The sequence below is a fragment of the Protomyctophum parallelum genome, assembly GCF_964188405.1.
Source record: "Protomyctophum parallelum genome assembly, chromosome: 6".
Lineage (NCBI taxonomy): Eukaryota > Metazoa > Chordata > Actinopteri > Myctophiformes > Myctophidae > Protomyctophum > Protomyctophum parallelum.
Genome location: NC_139701.1, coordinates 41,250,448 through 41,265,720, shown reverse-complemented (window position 1 = coordinate 41,265,720; position 15,273 = coordinate 41,250,448). Strand labels below are relative to the sequence as shown.

The window sequence follows — 15,273 nt, the reverse complement described above, 5'->3', positions numbered from 1 at the left end:
AAAAAGTTATCCAGAGGAAGCGCACCTGCTTCTTTCTTACTTGTAGGTCCTCTACTTTGCTATTTTTGATAACAAGTGGCTTGTGTGGTATATCTTGTTAATAGTGGCCACTATTTCCCCTTTTTTACTCTTGGCAACAGGTGGATAAGGTTAATTTAGTTTCTCACCTGGGACCTTATTGGTTTGTTGTATTATTATGGGGTAATTCCACTAGACATGTCTTAACCCATTTTGACCTGAGGACAAATGCCTTCTAAATCCTGACAGTTTTCTGAAAAACCTCACGTTTCTGTGTCAGTGGTTCTCAACCTTTTTCCACGTCAGGGAACCCCCCGAGTTATCCGTATTTGACCCCCATGGTGGACGCCGCGCAGAAGCAGCCATTTGAGTTACAAGCGTGTGCTCTGAAAGAATATATATATTCAAAGATTTGCGCCACATTTTCCCGATTTTCAAAAAAATAGCAGACCCCCATTAGCTCGAGTGCCGCGCTATATCAAGGTTCTTTATTATTTGTCTCCCGAGGAAGAAGTTTGTCTTAGACAAAGGGCCCGCATGCAAGCGTAGCCCTTATGTCCATGTCGCCGCAGTGCAGCGCCAAATACATCTTTCTTGCATCATAGAAAAAGAAAACATAGAGGCGGGTAAGAAGACATCACATCACATTTCAAGTAAGATGATAATACTCGGCTGTGCAGGCACGTTTCTGGGTGGGGGTGGCGGGGGCGTGGGCCAGGCAGTGTTGTTTTTGGCAGCAAATTTTGATTTTACTTTTAGTCATAGTCTTTGAAATAGTTTTCACTTAGTTTTAGTCACATTTTAGTCACCTCGAATGTATTATTATTAGTCTAGTTTTAGTCGACTAAATGTCATAAGATTTTAGTCGACTAAATCTACAGGTGATTTAGTCGACTAAAATGTATTTTTGCGGGCCTTGTTGCCGTCATAATGACTTATTTTACACTTGCTGGAAATAGCCGATCTACAAGCTCACAACGCGTTGCATATTTTCAGCATGCAACCAAGTGTAAACTTATACTTGACTTATACTGGATCTGTTTTCGTAGTCTAGTTTTTATTTGTTGACGAAATTGTCAGTATATTTAGTTTTAGTCACCGTCACCATAGCATAGTTTTAATTTAGTTTCCATTTAGTTTTCTTCAGTGGAAAAAGGTAGTCGACGAACATTTTTCGTCTTAGTCTTAGTCGACGAAAACAACACTGGGGCCAGGCACAAAAAAGCTCTCTTCCTACGCAAGCCATCGTAGGGATGAGCTGCGCGGGGGGAGGAAAAAAAGATACCTAGCTGCAGGGGGAGTGGTGGGGGGGGGGGGGGGGGGGGTAGAAGGCGGCTGTGTGTCCATGAGAACAGTTCGGTGGAAAGTTCATTTCCCATGTGTTTGTGTAAGTGTGTTCCTGGCATATCTCCCCAAGGTCATGTCACGTTGCCTCATTGTCCTGCGTTATCATGGCGGGTTCAGTGGAGACGAACACGGCCCAGACGAAGACTCAACAGGTGTCAGGGAGGATGGGGGGGGGTGGCAGAGGATCCTTTCTAGCGCTGTCTCTTCTTGTGGAGATTGTCAATTGGGGGGGAATCCAGATTCATGTTTAGAGCGAGGGATAGCAATAGATAGACAAAAACTTGTAGATCTGCTATTTTCCCTGGAACAATATATTTTGAGACGCCAAATTACATATAATTCTGGGGGTCCTTGACATGAAACAATGTTTGAGAACCACTGACACATAGAAACATGAGGAGGTTTTTCAGAAAAATTTGTAGAATCGGCCTCGGGTCTAAACGGCTTTAAAAAGTGGACTGACGATTGGATGGAAACAGCAGTTCCTAGTCATGTGTTTGTTTTTTCTCTCTCTCCCCGTCAGCTAAGTGCCAACCTGAGGCACGTCAGAGTGTACGAGATGGACGTGGAGGACGAGGAGGACGAGGAAGGCGCAGAGTCGCAGAACGCCAGCGCCGACCAGGAGGACCTGGAGACCTCCATGGTGGCGGTGCAGCAGGGGGGGGAGGTGGCGGTGGAGGAGGAGGCGGGGCCTGAGGCGGCGGCGGACAGCGGCGTAGGAGCTTTAGAGCGAAGCGCCGGAGAGCGTCTGGAGTCGGAGGAGTCCCTGGAACTCTCATAGAGGAAGCACTTTGCTTCACTGTGTGTGAAACCCGAGCGGGCGTCCCTATTCTGGGCATCGCGCCCATCACATGCACCGAATGGTTGCGTTCGGCACGGGCAGGCGCAAAGTGTGGGAGCAGCGCTACATGCGTCTGCCCCGTGGTGTGAACGCAAGAATAGTATAGGCAGATAGAGTGAGGCCTAAGGGCCGATTCATACTCCTATTTACCGCTTTAGAGCCGAAATGATTTCGGCTCGTCAGAAATGTTCAGTACCACTGAAGAGACGACTTTAGGACGGTACCCCCCCCCCCCCCCCCCCCCCGAACCTCAAATTACGTCACATTGTAGGCTCTCTACAGAGCCGAACCGACTTTTATTCGGCTCTGAAATAGGAGTATGAATCGCGCCTTAGTATTCAGTATTTGGTTTGAGAGGTTAACAGTTGACACACAGTCATGTGACACTGTGTGCCACTATGTCTGAAAGAATGTTTACATGTTAATAAAAAAAGTGTTTTGATACGTTTGTGTTCATGTTTTATTCAACTTTTTTTTTTCCATTTTGGTCATCGGTTCACTATGTAAACATTGCACTCCATGTGCATAAAATGCATCGCTAAATAAATATTACATAGTTATGACCAAAAAAGGTATAGGTGGATGCTAATTAGTTTATTCTGCCAATACCATTTCCACATATGGTGTATATGCAAATAAAGGAAACAAATTTATATTCCGAGAAAAACAAAGCTCAAGTGTGCAAATCTATTGTAATGAGGCCGTCTCTGTGTCATTCTGTCCAGTGTCCACCAGAGGGTGATTAAAAAAAAGCAATGCAAACTTGTATTGAGACTTGTCACTGTAGCCTCGGAAACACAGACGTTTAACACAGGGACGAGACCTCCATGCTATGTTTATGTTGTTGGTTTTTCATAGTGTAGGCTACCTGAATGTTATTTACAAATGTTTAGGCGCGTGAACAGGCCTATGGGCGCTATTAAAACAAAAATCACACCAGTGTGAACCAAGTGGTGCAACTCCCGTCTATTGGTTCTCTGTATCGTTCCAATTTGTATCGTTCCAATTTCTTCTCTGTATCGTTCCAATTTCTTCTCTGTATCGTTTGCGTCCAGCAGGTGGCAGCCATGTCACATACTTCTCTCGTTCCAATTTCACGCATGCGCACACCACTCGTGCTCACACAGGTACCTACACAAACAGGTACACAGGTACACGGACATTGCTGGATGTAGAAGTGGTTGCACCACTTAAAAAAGAGACCAAACTATCCTTTAGCTATCTGAAGCAAGTGTTCAGTTGGTGTTGGAGTTCTCTGTGTCAAAATGGGATTCCTCCCACATTAAGCCAAGGCCTATTCATACTCACTTTGGGTGAGCGGTGAGTCGCTTACCACCTTGACATGCAAAAGTTTGGGAACTATACTGTCTTAGAGATGTGTTTGTGTGAGCGCGCTGAGCACTGTGGCGTGACGTCATGATGTAGTTTTGGGTGATCACCTTATCACCTAATGAATAGGCTTTTAGAATACTCTGCATGTTGGGACAGTGCCCTGCCTTAAACTTTGACCTGGTGCCCTGGAATGTTCCCACAGGGATCAATAAAGTTAACAAACACAACCTTAAACACATCAAGAGATGCAAGGGCAGGCTAACAGGAAGGTGTGGCTGATGCATGTTGATGTAATCAATGTAGCCTCGATCCCCAAATGTGTTGTTTTTTTGAGTGATGCTACCACTCCCTTACTGAGCTATGTGTGTGCCTGGCTGGGTGGCTGGGTGGGTCTGAGCACGAAAATAGCATGGTTGTTTTTCAACACCTGTGCGCAACCTAACACACACACACATATTAACTGTAATTATGATGATTCCGGGTGTGCCAGTACAGTACAGTACAGTAGAGGGACCCCCACGCGGTAACTTATCATTTCTCAACCGTTTGGGACGTGGGGTGGCCCGCCCCCCTGGGGGCGTTCCTGGGGGTCTGGATGTTCCGGGGGACTCCCCAGGGACCCCCGTTGAGACCACCCCATGGTAACTCATTTCTCTACCGTTTCGGACGTGGGGCGGCTCGCCGGAACCGGGTCGGCAGACTCGGCACCCTGGCCGCGTTCCTATGGGTCTGGAACTTCCGGGGACCCCCACACGGAGTTGCACCACTCACTTCACACGGGTGTGATTTTTATTCATAGCCATGTTACTCCACCATGGTTTCGTAGGTTTCTTGTTTCCATTTGAATGGAGCGGATTGTTATAGAATTAGTCATAATAATTTGGCTGCTATATACCTTTCAAAACAAAGAGGCTATTGGAGCAGAACTTGACATTTAATTTCCTGATAAAGCCACAAGAGCGGAAATACCAAGTTAATTTCCCCTATTCGTGTAAGAAATCCCCTAATCGATATGGACATCCTCTGTGAAAAATAAATAGAAAGAATCATATGCCAAGTCAACTAAAATAAAATTGTAATGATAGAATGTGCTTGAATGTGAAAGGGGAAGTGTCTAAATGAGATCACTTACAGCAAGTATGTAGGCTACACATTTTTAGTTAAAGTTAAAGTGGTTAATGGTTGTTAAATGTTGACCCCCATAACTCCCTGCACCTCACTTTGAGAACCACTGTAGATCTCATTGTTGCTATGCAGTTAATTTAGTGCCAAGTGTGCCAATATTATACATGTGTTTAAATAATTTACATATTTTTTTGTGGTGCACAAAAGGCTCAAAGTTCTAAAACGTGTATAAAGTTGTATTTAAAACACGTGTGAATAATATTGGCAATACAATTATTAACTCCATATAACTTCACGCATGTCTAGGCTACTGCACAGCAGTGCACTGTGACTGGGGAGGGAGTCTGGGAGATATAGCCTACAGTGTGCATTATTTTTCTAATGATCATTGTAATATCCTGATGTCCAGAGCAGAAGAAGACAGACGTTTTGCTTTTGTTATATTTGTGGACAATCAACATCTGTCAGAATAGTTTTAGCCCATAGCCTACAATCCCTACATGTTTAAATGTCTCCATGCCACATGACGCCTTATCAACATGAGTATTAGCGCCCCTCACTTCACGGGTGTGATTTTTATTTGTTATGTGGTGTCATAATTCAACATGATGTTGACATGGCACATGACTATCAAGAAAATAAAAGCACGTCATGACATCATGTCAAAAAAAGGTTGTGGTAACGCGAGCCGCGCGCACCCGCGTTACGTTTACTGTACATTGTACATACCCGAGTGGAATAAGTGAGAGAGTGGCGACACGCTTTGATCTCGCCTCAAAGCTGCACGCCGGCTGGTGCCTAGTATGGTATGGGCTATAGTTCCAAGCATTGGAACTATCCCATTGAGACAGAATGAGCACTTCCGCATTCCATTGTTACAAGGGGAGTCAGACAGTCGCCACTCTTTACTATTCCACCCGGCATTGCACAATGACAGGGGGGAAACACGGACGCGCAAATATAGGTGTTGGTGACGCGCGCGGCGCGCGCCCCCGCTCATGACGTCAGCGCTCCGCCCGCCTGTTGGTCTTTTTCCTCCTCACAGACTAGTTGCCAGCGGAACGGAACGGGCGGAACAAACACACACACAGCGAAAAGAATGGCCTCAGCCCTGCCCGCACATACCAGCCGGACGAGATGACCAAACTCCGCCGAACTCCACCGCGTCGTCGACAGACACGCAGAACACTCCGCTGAAGTCGCCCAGCGACGCCCTGAAGAACGACACAAACCCCCCGACAACAAACAACACCCCGAGCGGGGTTTTCCCTTTCCTATAATAGGGGGGGAGCTCCCGAGTCCCTTTAGTCATCTAAACCCAACCCAACCAAACCATGGAGGACATCAACTCCAACATCAACGCGGACCTGGAGGTGCGGAAGCTCCAGGACCTGGTGAAGAAGCTGGAGCAGCAGAACGAGCAGCTCCGGAGCCGCTCCACGCTGCTGTCCTCCTCCTCCACGTCCTCCTCCTCGTCCGGGGGGACGCCGAACCACGGCAGCAACAACCACCACAACCAGCAGCACCACCAGCAGCAGCACCACCACCACAACAGACCCCACAGCGCCGGCTACAGCGACTCCTCCCCGGCGGCCCTGTACGCCGGGGTGGGGTTCGAGAACAACTCCCTCCGCACGTCGCTGAGCCCCAGGCTCTCCTACGACGGCATCAGCTTCAGGAGGCCGTACGACGGCGAGGGGGCCACGGCCACCGCCACCACCATCACCACCCCCATGTCCATGTCCAGCCCGCTCCTCTCCTCCTTCTCCTCCGCCGGCAGGAACTCCTTCTACAGCACGGAGGAGGGGGAGGCGTCCATCCTGGACGAGGTGGAGATCCTGGACCTGGAGGACATGGACTGTCTGCACGAGGAGGAGGACAGCTGGTGAGTGTCTGTCTGTCTGACACACACACACACACACACACACACACACACACACACACCGGCAGCAGCAGCCGCCAGTGTCTCTGGTGACTGCTTTAAACTGCCGGTTGTCGCAGCTGTTCTGATCTTGAGACTAGTAGCGGGTAGTAGCGGCAGTACTAGCCCCATTTGGACGGGCTATTCTAGACATTAGCGGCTTGCTTATTAGTCACTGTGTGTGTGTGTGTGTGTGTGTGTGTGTGTGTGTGTGTGTGTGTGTGTGTGTGTGTGTGTGTGTGTGTGTGTGTGTGTGTGTGTGTGTGTGTGTGTGTGTGTGTGTGTGTGTGTGTGTGTGTGTGTGTGTGTGTGTGTGTGTGTGTGTGTGTGTGTGTGTGTGTGTGTGTGTGTGTGTGTGTGTGTGTGTGTGTGTGTGTGTGTGTGTGTGTGACTGACTGACTGTGTGCCTGCCTCGTGTGGAACAATAGCCCCAAAACTCTCACTGTCTGACAGTGTCTGACTCTGAACCTAACCGGGTTCATTTAGTGTCATGTCATGGTGTGTGTGTGTGTGTAGTGTGTTGCTTGGCTCGTCACATCATGTCATGTGGGGCGCAGCCAAAACAAGGCTGCTTCGATGACGTACTAGTAGGGCACTGGCAGCATACTTTCGGTCATGCTGCTATATCTATCACTGATCAGCGAATGCACCGGATTGTATTGCAGCAGCCATAGCATTTGCATTGAACTGTTACCTACCCTATACGTTCACCACAAGGCTGCTAGCAATGAGCACGCAGGCCTCTATCTCTCCCAGTGATTTGGGTGAGTGTTTATGTTATGATGTAGTAGGACAGCAGTTTCTAATATCCTGCACCTTTTTTTTTAGTCTCTAGGACTCCTTTTTGCGGACCCAGTTCGATATGCACCATTTAGAAACGCATCTGTTATAACGTTTTTAATCTCCAGGACCACAGTCTCTACACTGTGGAATCCTTTACAATGCATTTAACTCTGACAAATGGAATTCAATGAACCCTGTCTCTTCCATTTGTCCTGGAGTAAGAGTTACAGACCCTCGACTGTCCTTTAGGACTCCTGTTGTTCCCTATGGTCTGATGTTGAGGGTATTAAACCACTGGCCAGAGAACCACTGGCCAGAGAACTCGCCGGTTTTTCAGACTCGACCGCGTGCGGTTTAGTGCATTTCAGTTTTACTTCACCTTTATTTAAATTGAATTGTGGGAGAGAGAGAGAGAATAGTTGTTTAGAGTTTACACTAGACGAAGTAGGAATGCTAAAGTTTAAACGAGGACCGAAACAATGACATTCATTAGTAAACAATATCCTGAAATATCATTGTACAGACTTTGGTACTATCGTTGGTATTCACCTTTTTATCATGATCTAGTTGAGGACCAACGATGTACCTGATTGTTTGTTACATTGATGTAAATAGGTTTTCCATGTAATGGGTCCTGGGACCCCAGGGGTCGTCTTTTAGATGAGTTTATTATGAGTCCTACTTAAACCGTAAGGGTACAGTACTGCATACAGTATTGCATCCCAGGACCCCTGGAGGGTGACATGATTGCGTCCTTTCTCAATTTAGTGAGTCTCTAAAGGGCCTTGCAGAAACTAGGAGCGATAAAACGTGCCTATAATAGTTCATTTTCAATGAGACCTGCGCTTTTGCTCGGATAAGTCACGGCGCGACAACAACGCAAGCCTATTCACGTGAGCGCGGCCCCCGTGGATTTGTTGAGCACGTGCTCATTACACGCACACGCCCGCAACTCACCAGACCTGCATTCTGTTTTGCTTTTTTTTTACGCTTGCGTTGTTGCGAACCCCTCTTCAACAGACCTGGAGGAGACCTGTGTTGATCCAGGCGACAACGCCTGCATTCCTCGCTTGCATGGCCCTTTAGGATGCAGGATACCGGCCATTTGCATCACTGTTTGCTGTGGAAGGACTGTGAGAAGATTCAATGGAGCTCAGTGACACACAGTGCACTGGGAGAGGATTGTTTTGATTCGATGGAGCTCAGTGACACACAGTGCACTGGGAGAGGGTTGTTCTGCCAACTGGGAGAGAGGGACATCATGTGGATTTAAGACATCCCATTGGGGACACTATAGTTGCCTCAACAGCTACGTCTCCTTTCCCCCGTAGACCGTCTCCTTTCCCCCGTAGACCGTCTCCTTTCCCCCGTAGACCGGTGTCATTTCATTTCACACAGTTTGCCGAAGGGAAGGCCACAAACAATGTCAGGCAGTCTAACGCACAGTAATGGTGCAGCATCATCATGATGCTGTGTCTTATTTTGCAGGATATTTACTACACTGCTGTGCTATGGGTGATCGTACGATGATCATCCCATTCTGCTTTGGAAAACGGCAGATCTAACAAGCTCATAGCGCAGCACCGAGTGCTGCGCTACGAGCTTGTACATCTGATATTTTTGAAAATGTGTCGCAAATCTTATATATATATATATATTCATATTCTTTCACAGCAAACGTTCTTAGCTCAAATCTTTGCATCTGGGGGGGGGGGTCCCTGGTACAACACATTTTCAGATGGGGGTCGGCACTCGGCAGCGAAATACAGATAATTCTGGGGGTCCTTGACATGGAAAAGGTTGAGCACCACTGACGGAAACATGAGGTTTTTAAGAAAACTGTCAGGATTTAGAAGCATTTTTTTAAATCGGCCTCAGGTTTAAATGTGTTATATTGGGGATGACTCCTCCTCAGTCTGTCACACTCCTTTTTACTCTGAAATGGTTTTGACAGCCCCCAGTGTCCATATCACCATGCATAATCCTCCCAGTACATTCACTACATTGCGTCGTGTTTGCATAATATCCCCCCAGCAGCAGCAGCAGCAGCGCTGAGCATTTTGTGGTTTTCAGGTTTAGAGATATGGCTTTATATCCTGGAAGTGTATAAATCCTTGAAATGGGAGACTTGACTGCTACATATGGTTGGATTTGAGCTGCTTGTCTGTCTGTCTGAAGCCCCTAAATCTCTGGCCCGGAGTGAAATCCCCGCCGCCGCCCCGGAAGTTTGCGAAGGGAGTCGGAGACGCGGCATTCCACTTGAACCCACCGTGGAAATGGTCAGACGACAACATTTTTGTAAGCTTGTAGATCGGCTATTTTACGGCGAAAGAGATTTGGTGTAGAGGGAATAAAGGAGTGGCGTACTATCCACTACCCAGGTCAACAAAGTCTGTATGTGTTTCCTTAACCCATTTTGACCTGACATCAGATTCTAAAAAGGTCTTCTATACATCCTGACAGTTGTCTGAAAAAGCTATGTTTCTATGTCAGTCGTTCTTCGATTTTTCAAAGAAATAGCAGACCTACAAGCTCGTAGCGCGCCGAGTGAGCTTGTAGATCTGCTATTTTTCAATAGCTAAAGCATAACGTAATGTAAGTATATGACTGCAGTGCAGTGACAGATCCTATCGTTGTAATGCTGATCCTCCTTTTGAGCTTGGTCCTCATTAGCCTAGATATATATGTCTTTTTTTTTTAAGGACCCTCGCTCGTTCGGTCTCTGTGGTCATAAAAATGCCTTATTCTCTTATACCCGATGGTCCAGAAAAGGTAGGCCAGATGAGGCCACCGCCTTTCAGAAACACGCCATCTTGTTAGTGACGTTGGCAGAATGGAACAAAGGCTGAGTACTAGGCCTGACACAATTATTACACGATACCATAATTGTCTAATCGCAATTATTTGAGGTATTAAATCACAATTATTTTGTCATAATCGTGACCATGTTGGGGGGTGAGGGGGCGGGGGTGTAGGCCAGGCCACACTTTATTTTTCAGTTATTTGTCATTCGTTGCCCTGTGCACATCTTGAGGGGCGCTAGCCCCTCCTATACACAGCCTAAATGTCTGTCTTTAGTTCAATGTTTGTTTTGTGTTTTGACAATGAAGGCAAAAATGTACGTCACATAATGTGCCTCGTTACGTCTCATTGTCTCTTTATTGTTAAAATGGCGTTTAACGTTGGCGTCGGCACCGTTTGTTTTACATCACCATTACGTCACCTATAATCCACAACACAAGTTAGACTTTAATATTATCAGCGCCCCTCACTTCACACGGGTGTGATATTTATCACGAAGCCTAAAAGGGCAAAGGGAATTGTCATTTTCTGTGTAAACGAAATCGTCAATAGCTAATTATTTGTGTGACAATCGATAGTGAAAGTTTGAACGTGTAACCGTGACAGCCCTCTGAGGAGAGAGTGGAAGACCCTGCTATTTAAAAATAGCAGATCTACAAGCTCACGAGCTTGTAGGTCTGCTATTTTTTGAAAAATCGACTGACATTTTTCAGAAAACTGTCATTTTCAAACAGACATTTTTAGAATCTGATCTCAGGTCAGAATGGGTTAAGTCCAGGCTTACTACTTCACTCACTGACAAAGCCACTGACCACAACCTCTCTCTCTCTCTCTCTCTCTCTCTGTCTGTCTGTCTCTCTCTCTCTATAATTGCTCCTGATGTGCTGGTTGGTGCCTTGGTTTCCGCCGCCATCTGTGTATGAATGTGTGTGGGTGGATGTAATGCACAATCTATGTAAAGCGCCTTGGATAAAGGCGCTATATGAATGCACCATTTGACATTAATAGTCACACGCATTATTGCGATTAACGATTTAATTGTTTCTTCAACATTGGAAGTTATTTGGAATTTGTTTTCTCTTTGCCTTTTAGGCTTCACAATCACACAATTGCACAGGGCGGATATGACGAATAACTTAAATAATTCAAAGAAATCACTGACATCACTTAATACATTTTAATCTATTTTTCTTCAAAATAACAGAAATGGTTGATCCGGTGACGTGTTGTAAGCTTGTAGATCTGCCATGTCTGTTATGAAGTGTTTGACCAAGACAAGAAAACGATTGAAAAATGATGAAAAAACACAATTGCGATTATTCTGAAATAAGGCGACGCGATTAAGTAATAATTGTGTCACTGACAGACAGGCCTTATACGTGTTGTCACACCGCTTTACGCTTTTGTTTTGTTTCCTCTTTTGAAGCCCGCAAAAAAAACCAGTGCCTGTTGCTCACTCTGCTCTCTCTCTCTCTCTCTCTCTCCCTGCACTCTGCATTAGATCTGTATCTGGGGATTACACACACACATACATCCTTGCCAGGCCTTGTCATAGACTCTCGTAATCCACTAATTAGCATCAACAGTAGATTAGAAGAGGTCACATGTGTGCTGCGGTGCTCTGTATAACGGGAAGGTTCCCCAACCACTTTATTTATACCTCATACTTTAAGCCATTCTGACCTGAGATCAGATTCTAAAAATGTCTTCTACATCCTGACAGTTTTCATTCTGACCTGGGATCAGATTCTAAAAATGTCAGTCGCTCTTCGATTTTTCAAAAATAGTAGACCTATAAGCTCGTAGCCCTATGAGCTTGTAGATCTGCTATTTTTCAATAGCTAAAGCACGACATGATGCTAACACCGAAAGGGGTTAAATGCTTAGTATGAGGGATACAGTACAACTGCCTTGTGTTCATGAAACAAAGATTGGGCATCGGGTAGGGCTGCAACTAATGATTATTTTCATCATCGATCCATCTGCCGATTTATTTAAACGATTAATCGATTAACCGGATTATGACACTTATTTAGCTATCACCTTAAAATATATTTTAGGTTATTTTAGTTCTAACTAACAAAAAAATATAATTCATTCAAAATGTCATTTGATTTGCTGCTGATTAGGCTGCTATTCAAATATTCTGACTGCATACATTCGATTAAAGAATAGCTACACATGTGTCAGTCTAAAAGGAACAGTACTCTTCTGAACTCAATTACATAGGTCATTTAAAAATAAATATTGTTCTTGATATTATAATGGCTGTGTGTCATATTTTGCGTTGCAGTCGCTACTGTGCAACTATCTTCCGATTGTAAGGGAAGAGAGATGGATCACTTTTACTTTACTTACACTTAACACTGGAAAAACTATGGTTAAGTGCATGGAAATCACCTATGATAAATTGCAAAAAACTAGTGATTAGTTGCCGATTCGATTAATTGATTACTAAATTAGTTGACAACTAATTGAATAATCGATTTGATTACGATTAATCGATGAATCGTTGCAGCCCTAGTATCGTTTCTGAATTCGTCTATAGCCGTTAATAGAAGGTTTTGAGAACGGATTAATTAAGTTTTGTCAGAGCAGCAGCATTATATATTGGCTTAGGAATGGAACGAAAAGTACAGGTATACGCTCCTGTATTTTGTCAGTTATTATGGTGGTACTTGGAGAGCCAGATATTTTCTGAGGTGGTAAAAAGGTTGGTTTTCATCCATTTTTATATCGAGGCCCATTATTTATTGGGTGATTATTTATTTGAGCCGCACGGACCACCATTTGATGAGGTGTATAGCCTCTCTGATCCAAAACGTAACGAATGTTTTGTTGTCGTCGGATAAGATTTTGTCCACTATTCCATGCTGTATTGATGTTGCTTACCATTGGGAGAGATAACAGGCAAACGTTGACTTGTGTAGACTTCTTGTAAATGAAGTAGTGCGGACGGAGGATGTTTAACAATAATTTAACTCTCTCTAATTTTACGCTCTCAAGAGTTGACCCATTCTGGGTGGGAACCCCCTTTTGGTGTTCAGATTCTAAAAAATGTCTTCTACATCCCGACGGTTTTCTGAGAAAGCCATGTTACTATGTCAGTCGTTCTTCGGTTTTTCTATGAGCTATGAGCTTGTAGATTAGTTACCTAATGCTAACACCGAAAGGGGTCCCCGCCCAAAATGGGTTAAGCATTATCATGTTATACAGCTATTGGAAAATAGCAGATCTACAAGCTCACAGCGCGGCATTTGCTATTTAAAAAGAATCGTGAATATGTGGCGCAAATCTTTGAATATATATATATTTATATATATATATAGTCTTTCAGAGCAAACTCAAATCTTTGAATATATATATATATATATATATATATATATATATACTGATAATTCTGGGGGTCCTTGATTGACATGAAAAAGGTTGAGCACCACTGACATAGAAACATAAGTTTTTCAGAAAACGTATGTTAATTAGTACCATCGACGTGTGAGGACGTCCTAGCGACGTCCTAGTGATACGGGGCGAGATAAGAATATTCAGAATTTTTCCTTTTTTCTTTTTTTTTGGCTTTTCGCTTTCCGTAGGCTAACGCTATGTGCAACTATTAGCTTGTCATTGACTCCCATGTTAGCGCGGCGGAAAGAATGACTCATATCTCCTAATCCAAGGCGCTCTCCATGGTGATGAATGGATCGATATGCTGGCGCTTCATTTCTGCTCCTCATCCGTCTCTCCCGCAAAATATGAACGCTTTTTGGAGCGTAAAAAAATAAATTAAGATGATCGGGGATGTGAGGTCTCTTTGTAAAGTCAACTTTTTTTAGGAAAGTGTTTCCGGTTCATGGCTTTCAGAGTAAAAGCGATCAGACAACTCTGGCACCCAGAGCTTCTATTTTGAAGGCACTTCCGGCACTAAATGTGAAGTATGCCTAGTACTTCTCTGGTTTAAAAGTATGCCTAGTACTTCTCTGGTTTAAAAGTATGCCTAGTACTTCTCTGGTTTAAAAGTATGCCTAGTACTTCTCTGGTTTAAAAGTATGCCTAGTACTTCTCTGGTTTAAAAGTATGCCTAGTACTTCTCTGGTTTAAAAGTATGCCTAGTACTTCTCTGGTTTAAAAGTATGCCTAGTACTTCTCTGGTTTAAAAGTATGCCTAGTACTTCTCTGGTTTAAAAGTATGCCTAGTACTTCTCTGGTTTAAAAGTATGTCTAGTACTTCTCTGGTTTAAAAGTATGTCTAGTACTTCTCTGGTTTAAAAGTATGCCTAGTACTTCTCTGGTTTAAAAGTATGCCTAGTTCTTCTCTGGTTTAAAAGTATGCCTAGTTCTTCTCTGGTTTAAAAGTATGCCTAGTTCTCTGGTTTAAAAGTATGCCTAGTTCTTCTCTGGTTTAAAAGTATGCCTAGTTCTTCTCTGGTTTAAAAGTATGCCTACACGTCTCTGCTGTAGCACGGCTAGGCCTGTAATGTTACTCCGCATGATGTAACCAACGCTTCCCCTGTGGCTGAAAGCTGCTGACTCAGATCTGTCTTCCTGGTGGAACCTCTTCTCTTCTCGTCTCTCTCTCTCTCCACTACTTTTTCTCTTTTAATCTCGTCGTCTTAATCACTATAGTATGTCGATAAACCAGCGTTGTCATTTCAATCTTTTCAGGCTCTATTAATCATTGCAGCTGAATAAGCACTGCAGCTAATTGCTTTGGCAAAAGATTAAGGCTTTTTTGAAAGGGCCTTCTTGATCTGATCACACAGCAGAAGTGTGGATGGGTGTTCCCGTCGGAGAGACAAAGGGCTGAGATTTCTGCCAAGTCTCGCCGCAACAAATGAGACTGACCTCACATTTTGAGTGTGAGTAACGCATGGCCGATTTCAAAAGAGGACGTATTTGATGTACAAGTTCAATCACAATAATGAATTACGTTTGAAATAGAATACCGAAAACAGTTGGCCGAAGACCGAATATCTGAATATTATATATCTTTTTTCCTACCATTGCTGGCCGTACCTTAAAGCTACCTGATTTTATAAATGGTTATGGCAAAACTTAACTTAAATAATAATCACTATTATGGGCCCATAAAACATTTATTTATTTT

The 15,273-nt window shown here is 44.3% G+C and overlaps 2 protein-coding genes across 3 annotated transcripts in view; both read left to right on the top strand.

The window, feature by feature from the left end:
• anapc4 (anaphase promoting complex subunit 4) overlaps positions 1 to 2,390 on the top strand; it is a 33,949-nt gene extending 31,559 nt beyond the window's left edge. The window contains exon 28 of the mRNA XM_083767744.1: positions 1,889 to 2,390. Within this exon, the coding sequence (XP_083623870.1) occupies positions 1,889 to 2,146 (258 nt within the window). The 3' untranslated portion in view covers positions 2,147 to 2,390. The remainder of the gene's footprint in view (positions 1 to 1,888) is intronic.
• A 2,295-nt stretch (positions 2,391 to 4,685) lies between these two features.
• slain2 (SLAIN motif family, member 2) overlaps positions 4,686 to 15,273 on the top strand; it is a 61,161-nt gene continuing 50,573 nt past the window's right edge. For both annotated transcript variants that reach the window (XM_083767520.1, XM_083767519.1), the window contains exon 1: positions 4,686 to 6,548. In XM_083767520.1, coding sequence (XP_083623646.1) covers positions 5,998 to 6,548 — 551 coding nt within the window. In that variant the 5' untranslated portion in view covers positions 4,686 to 5,997. The remainder of the gene's footprint in view (positions 6,549 to 15,273) is intronic.